The sequence below is a fragment of the Octopus sinensis genome, unplaced genomic scaffold (assembly GCF_006345805.1).
Source record: "Octopus sinensis unplaced genomic scaffold, ASM634580v1 Contig16618, whole genome shotgun sequence".
Lineage (NCBI taxonomy): Eukaryota > Metazoa > Mollusca > Cephalopoda > Octopoda > Octopodidae > Octopus > Octopus sinensis.
Genome location: NW_021834479.1, coordinates 19,154 through 27,234, shown reverse-complemented (window position 1 = coordinate 27,234; position 8,081 = coordinate 19,154). Strand labels below are relative to the sequence as shown.

At 32.2% G+C, this 8,081-nt stretch overlaps 1 protein-coding gene across 1 annotated transcript; it reads left to right on the top strand.

Moving 5' to 3' along the window:
* The first annotated feature begins 1,335 nt into the window (after window positions 1-1,335).
* Window positions 1,336-4,553, top strand: LOC115230876 (protein ZBED8-like). Its single transcript, XM_029800989.1, has 3 exons — window positions 1,336-1,438; window positions 2,363-2,704; window positions 4,441-4,553. Exons 1-3 carry the CDS (start codon window positions 1,336-1,338, stop codon window positions 4,551-4,553), a joined length of 558 nt encoding a protein of 185 aa, XP_029656849.1.
* Window positions 4,554-8,081: the final 3,528 nt, after the last annotated feature.

Genomic DNA, 8,081 nt, shown 5'->3' with positions numbered 1-8,081 from the left:
TCCAATGATACAAGAAGACAGGCACGATTCATCGAAAAACCAGGATCTGGACGACCAAAAATACTTAATGAAAATGATTTAAAAGAATTGATAAAATATTCTAAAGAAAAACCAACAAAAAACATCGAAAGAGATCTCAAATGAAATCGGGAAACTAACAAATGAAAAAATTTCATCAAGAACAATTATAAGAAATCTAAACAAAAATGGTATATTTCGGCGTGTCGCTGAAAAATAAACCATTTTTGAACAAAAAACACTGAAAAAAGATTGAAAATAACGAAAAAATTCCTAACCATATTTGATGACGAATGGAAAAGTACAATTTTTCGGATGAATGCGTTTTTCACGTGATTCCAAACAAAACAAGAAAAATAGTTTATAGGAAAAGCTGTGAAAAATTGTATATGAATTTTATAAGAGTCTCAAATTCAGTCTCTGGAATCGTATCTTATTCTTGATATCGTCGACCGAGAGAGCGAAAGAAGTGGAGCGTCTTGGGACCGAAGATCCCAATTGGGGTAAAAAGAAACGAAACCGTGCTTGAGAATCTTGTGATTTTTGGCCAACCAGCCAAGTAATTTTTAGATAATTTTTGTTCGGGAAGGTTTCTGATAACGATTTCTGAGAGAGAACGGGAAGCAGAGTGAGCGGATAGGAATCTCGGAAGGGCCAGATAACAATAAGATCTGATGCCAAGGCCGCCCCAGCGCACAGGTAAAGATGCCTGGGTCCAGTCGGGGTCGTCAAAAGCCAGATGGCAGAGTGAGCTCGTACCAAGCTTCAGAATATCGCCAAAGCCCAAAAGAAGGTCATTTTATTCCATATACCGGACGAGAAGTCTTGGTGGAGGAATATTGACAATTCGTTAAGGATGGGCTTGTGTTTACCGATGTCACTATTTTGGAGCAAATCTCTATAGAAGTTCCTTTTTCATCCTCAAGACGTTTTACATTGTGCAATGTATATGTCCCACCTCAGAGTTCGACGACTTCCCTTATTCCAAAGTAACACCCAAAATCAAAAAATATAAATAATCCCAAAATTTCGATAAACTTTTGGATGAGAAGGAGAGATATAAAGTCGAACAACATTCAGAAACATTATCGTTCACGACATGCAACAACAAAGCATATTCCTTTTAATATCTTTATGGGAGTAAAGGGCATTTAGGCACCAAATTCAATTTGTTGAAAATGAAGTAACCGATGATGTAAATATTACGCAAATTTGTTATCAACCTACGAGAATCTAACGAAAGCAGGAGAAAAAAATGAAAAACAAACGGAAATGGAAATTCGATGAAAACAATATTAAAGTCGTTTAAGGCGTGTTATGATACGATTTAAGGTCGGGGATAATGTTATATTACGGCAAGATATTGATGCTAATCCACAGAATAGAAATTATCCATTATATCAGTGGTTCTCAAACTGGGGTACGCGTACCCCTAGGGGTACGCGAAATTCTGTAGGGGGTACGCGAAAATTTTTTGAAAATCTATTTAATTTTCGTTTCAACATAAAAAAGTTATTAATTCTAATTATAATAAAAATCATAATTAAATTAAATAATTAATAATAAAATAAATCTCCACGCTACTAGTTTTTCTTATGAGTTTACCTGTTAACAAGATTCGAAAATACAACGATAGTTATCTCAACTATGGATTTTATTTTGTGATTAAAAACGGTGTGCCACATCCGCAGTGTATTATTTGCCAAAAGATTCTTTGCCCTGAATCCATGAAACCTTCATTACTTTCTCGGCATCAAGTTTCTAATCATTTCGAAACTATCGGAAAACCAAATGACTTTTTTAAGAACAAAAAAGATAATATTCGGAAAATAGACGATTCTTTCAATTTTGACATTAATTTTTTACTATCAAAACTCTCTTACATGATTTCATATCGGATCGCAAAAGCCAAAAAACCACATACAATTGCCGAGAATCTTATTATACCGTGCATTAAGGACATGTTTGAATGTTTCCCTGGCAATAAATTGGAGCATATTGTTCGAAAAATTCCATGTTCAAATGATACCGTCAATAGAAGAATACGAGATCTATCCGAAAACATAAAAGAACAAGTTATTTTCTGGTTAATTATTATTAGGTCATTACTGAAATAAAAAGTGCTGCCTTTAAAAAATTTTCAATTCAATTGGATGAATCAACAGATGTAGCAAATTGCTCTCAGTTACTCGTTTATGTGCGATATATTTATATGGAAAATATTAAGGAAGAATTTTTGTTCAACTATTCCTTACCTTTAAACACAAAAGGTTCTGATATTTTCGATGCAGTTAATTGTTTTTTTGAAACAGAAGGTACATTTTTGATTTTTTACTTATGATAGGCCTATTGTGGCAAAATCTTAGTGCATGCACCACAGATGGAGCACCAGCTATGCTTGGATGTAACTCTGGTTTCCGAGGTAGAGTACAATCTGTCAATCCAAATGTAAAACATCTTCACTGTATGTTGCATCGTTATGTTCTTGCTGTGAAGACAATGCCTCTTGAACTTAAAAATGTTCTTGACGATGTTATTAAAATTGTCAATCATATCAAAAAAAGTCCTTTAAATTCGCGAATTTTTTATTCAATTTGTGAAGAATTTGGTTCAGATGAGAAGGTTTTACTATATCACACAGAAGTTCGATGGTTATCCAAAGGAAATGTTCTTTCCAGAGTGCACAGTTTGAAGAATGAAATTTATGAATATTTTCTTCGCGAAAATAAAAATTTATATTTATCAAAGTTATCAAATATGTATTGGGGTGTAATGCTATCTTATTTAACGGACATTTTTTCGCGAATTAATGCTTTGAATTTATCGGTACAAACTAAGGGAGTTACCATTGTTGACTTTTTAGAAAAAACAAGGTTTTTTACGAAATAATGCAATATTGTAGGTCTTTTCGTATGAAGCTCCAACTGTGGATAGATAATACAACAAATTCTAATTTTACTATGTTTGATAAGTTGAATGAAAACATTTTCCATCTAAAATTAAATGAAATAGAAAATTTAAAACATCAAATAACTTCCCATTTACTTGGATTGAAGAATGAAATTGAAAAATATATACCTGAAATTAATGAAGTAGATCTTAAGTTTTTTGTCAATCCTTTTTCCGTAAAAGTTAATGTTTTGCCTTCAAATATTCAAGAAGAAGTTATTGAATTAATAAATTCTTACGAGTCAAAAATCTTATTTGAATCTGCACCATTAATTGAATTTTGGTGTAAAATGACATCAAAATATCACAATATTGGATTTTATATAATCGATTTTTTGCTTTTGTTTCCGACTACATATCTCTGCGAACAAGGATTTTCATCGTTGTTTAATTTAAAATCAGTTCATCGTGCGAGGCTGAATGTTGTTCATGATATTCGGGTGTGTCTTTCGTCAAAGGATCCAGAAATCGATAGATTAGTGATTGATAAACAACACCATCCATCTCATTAATTAAATATTTTTTTTCCTTAATTTTTTAAAAATCGATAAGGGGTACGCGAAAAATTATTTAGATGGCAAGGGGTACGCAAGGAAAAAAAGTTTGAGAACCACTGCATTATATGATCAAATTGATTCGAACAAATATAAAGTTACTGCCAGAGAAAATATGAATTTTGATATTCAAGATGAAGAAGGATTTGTCGTAAAAAGAACAAATATTGCAAACTTTATAAAATTGATTAATGTTTTTGTTTATAAAAAATAATTCTTACTAAGATTCTTTGATAGTACTAAGGTAAGAATCATTATTTTATGATTAAACTTGGAGATAGATTAGGGTTTGGGTTATGTTAAAATAAGTGTTAAGGATAGGTTGGTCCAAATTATTGAATTATATTAGGTGTAAAAAATTTGATAAAAAGATAAACCATTAAAGAACTTTGATGAATTAAAGAATTCTATTCCTAAACAAAAACTATTAAATGCTCGAAACAACGCTTTTTATTTCTTTTCAAATTCTTTACGGGAGATGATTTGGATATCTTCAGAGAAATTACAAAATTATAATTACAGAAATATAGAAAAATAAATAAACATATTTCAAGATTATAGAGTTTTCATACAGTAAAATTTCAATAAATATAGAAATAGTCAAGAAATATGGTTTGTAGAAGAGTCAAAACAATATTAAATAGTTAAAATGTAAAAAAGATTAAATTATTGTGAAAAAAAACCAATTCAATTACAAAATATCGAATATTATAAGAAATTCTGTAAGTCAACAATATATTTAATCAATTTTAAGACAAATTTTAACCATTGGAAAATAAACCTAAACAATAAACAACAACAAAAAGAATTATAAGTAGCAACGTGCCAATATTTTATTATAATATATTTAAAATTCTTTTCTTTAATTTATTTATAATAATCATATAGCTATCTAAAAAAACTTGTGTTTTATCGAAAGTATTTGAAAAGCTTGTATTAACGCGAATCTCTCCTGTTCTACAATTGTCAGAATTTCAGCACAGTTTTAGACCAGATAGTTCTACAACGACCAATTTGTGTTCTATCTCTTAGTTTATTACTGACGGTTTCAACATGAGAACACACCTACGGATGGCCTTAGTATCCATCGATATACAAAAAGCCTTTTATTCTGTCCCGACGAAACTCCTAACGCGGAAGATATTCGATTCGAACTTACATCAGAACTGTGGTTGGAAAATTTCTTAACTGGCCGACGCGGAAGGGTCCGTATTGACAATACTACTTCAAGATCAAGACTACTGCCCAATGGTGTCCCACAAGGCTCCCTTTTATCTCCTCTCCTTTTTAACCTATTTCTACATGACCTACCTATTACTAATGACCTAGACAGTATGTTCTTATTCTATGCGGACGACCTGATTATCGCTGCAAGAGATAAATCTCCTTCTGTGGCTGTTGCAATGGTCCAGTCACACCTCAACCGTGTATGTGATTGGCTATCTGCAAATATGTTGTGTGTGTCTGCATCTAAATCCCAATTCACCCTCTTTACTACTGACAGAAGATTCAAGAATGGGCTGGAACTATTCATTGGAGACAAACCTATTCCCTCTTCGCGTACCCAGAAGATCCTTGGCGTAGTTTTCGACTCCTTAATGACTTTCTCAAGTCACGTGGAGGAGGTTTTAGCTAAAGGTCTTCAGAAGTGGAACGTCTTGAAAGCGCTGTTAAAGAAGAGTCCCTTTCCCCTGGAAGATTGCGTCGGCAAGGTCTACCAACAAGTGATTGCCCCGACGGTTGAGTATGCCTGCTCAGCCTGGAAATTTGCAATTGCTTGTTCGAAAGCGGAACGTTTGAACTCGCTCAGAAGGAATATTATGCTCCACACTGACACCTCAGTTGGCAGCCTTGTTTCCGAGGAGGCGACGCAGAGGAATGGACAGGGTTTCCTACGTTTCTGCAAGGAACTGGGAAACCCATTAAAGAAAAAGGTGGCCCTTGCAGAGGAATTTTGGTCTGTTAATAAAGAAATACACACCGATTGAGTTGCTCTGCAGAAGGAAGAGAAGGCGTTTCCGGGATACGGTTGGGTCATCAGAAGATCATGTAAAGAATTTAATTTTAATGACATTGAACTACTAACTTAGATGGAATTTATTGAACCTTGACGTAGATTTCTGGTTGATAAAATAATTTTGTAGAAAACAAAGAACATTGCTAACACACATGGAATCCAAGAATTTAAACCTAGCAATGGATGTTTAAGCTAGTTCAAAAGATATAACGATTTTAAGAGATAACTTTACCTGGAGACTTCACAATTACTGGAGTTGACTAGAAAAAAGAAATTGGTAAGTTAATATAATTGATTGATTTCTCAAAAGATTTAAAAATACAAAGTAGAAAATATTTATAAACCTGACAAATATGTCATTTCCTAAAAATCTGTTTTATCGAAAAAGGTTGTCCAGAAAGTCGAGAGCAAGCAATGGTGAAAGATAAGTTTTATTTGTTAAATAATTTTTTTAATTTTTCTTCGTTGCCTTGCACGAATATGACTGGAACAGACAAACGAATATCTTTTATAATTGGAAAGTTTCAGAAACCGTGTTTCTTTAAAAATTTTTAAGTCCAAAATTTTGTTGATTATTGTCATTCATCACAAGCGTGGATGAAGAGTAAAATTTTTAATCAATGGACTTATCCTAGAACACCAACTGAAACAAAAAAGAGAAAAATTCTTTTGGTTTTTGACCAATGCCCATCCCATAAATTAATTGTTTAATCAGCAAAAATTTGACTATATGGTAGAAAAATTTGAAAATTGGGAAAATCCATTATAAGAAGTCGAGTTTGAAAGATTGACTTATTTTTGACATATTTTGGTTGGAAAATGGCGACAGGCCAAACAATAAAAAACTATTATGTTTATTCAAATGGATTGAATAAAAAACCGAATACAATAAATATGCCAATGCCAAGTAACATAGGTTTTACAAATTAAAATTTTTATATTTTCAAAAGTACTTCAAACAAATATTTCAAATCGTCAATCTTCGTAAGTATTTTAACAAACCTTCATTTTTAGGGCTGTTATCTTATGCATGTAATTTTTTAATATTGTTGTTCAATGTTATAAAAAATTAGCTTAAATAAAGCCGATTTTATACAGTTTTATATCTGTTTTTTTTAATTTTTATCTTGATCGGGAACGATGATAGAAAGCGATAGATATAATGACTACCTCTCATATAAAAGAAGCAGTTCTTTATATATGACTTGATTTTTTTCGATACATCTAGGCACCAATAGCAATGGCATGTTGCTCCTGGCCATAGTCAAGATGTATTCAGAATGGTTGTTTCCCATCTCACCTAAGAAGCCTTTTTAGTACATACAAGCCTTTTTAGTACCTCAGAAGCCTTTTAAGTACATAATAAGCAATCAATCTTTTAAAGAATCTGACTGAGATCTATCTCTTAAATTCCGATGTTACATTCCCTTCTTTCGAATAGAAAGTCTCAAATACAGTACCGGTCATATGTTTTAGACATTCTGAAAAAATCCCAGTGTTGATTTTCTAAAGAAAAATCCAATAAAATAAAAGTTTTTTAGTAATTATTATCTATATTATTTATATATTTATCATTTTCATATCTTATCTTCGCTTTATCTTCGACTTCTTCATATGTTTAAGGATTTTGTCGAAATTGGCCCAGTCATATGTTTTAGACATTTTATTTAAATTCATTATATTTCAATAAAATTTATACTTTTTTTCTATTTTTCGTATCGGAAACGTGTTTTAAATTAATTTGAAAGCAGTATGCCACGACTTTCTGTTGAACAGCGTCAAGTGTCGAAACTGTACGAAGAATCTTACGCAAAAATGAACTTTTCGTAAGAATAGCAGCCAAAAAACCTAGACTTTCAACTAATAATATCAAGAAGAGAAAAATATTCTGCACTAGAAACATTCATTCGATTGGAATAAGGTCATTTTTACTGACGAGTGCCGCATCGAATTAATTCGAAAGCACGAGAATTCGTAAGGAGACCTCCTGGAAATAGATTCAATTCGAACTACACAACGAAAACTCAGAAATTCGCACCTTCAATCATGGTTTGGGGCGGTATCAGACACGATGGAAAAAGTGCCTTGATATTGTGCGAAGGAATGTAGATTCCGTAGAATATCAACGAATCTTGGAACAAGGGCTTTCTGAGATATATGATGATAACTTTATTTCCAACAAGATGGTGCATCATGTCATACTTCACGGTCTACAAAAAATTATTTGCTTGAAAAAGGAGTGAATATTTTAAACAATTGGCCTGCACAATCGCCAGATCTTAACATAATAGAAAATTGCTGGCATTTTTAAAGAGCAAAATCAGAAATAGAAACTCAGACGTTAAGCAACTATGGGAGATGGCAAAAGATGAATGGACAAGATGGGAGATGATTATATCAAAACTTGTATTTGTCGATCCCAAATAGAATACATGATGTAATATCGAAAAAGGAGATGTAACTAAATACTAACTTGTGTTTTAATTATAAAAAACTCGTTTTAACTTTTAAAAATTCCAGATTATGCATGTGCATCGTAAATG

Excerpts from the sequence above, each read along its gene's own strand:
- LOC115230876 (XM_029800989.1), top strand. The coding sequence starts at position 1,336 with ATGATACGATTTAAGGTCGGGGATAATGTTATATTACGGCAAGATATT. Across the intron at positions 1,439-2,362 it reads TCAGTGGTTCTCAAACTGGG|GCCTATTGTGGCAAAATCTT; the intron begins GTACGCGTACCC and ends TACTTATGATAG. Across the intron at positions 2,705-4,440 it reads TGTTCTTTCCAGAGTGCACA|TATTTGAAAAGCTTGTATTA; the intron begins GTTTGAAGAATG and ends TTTTATCGAAAG.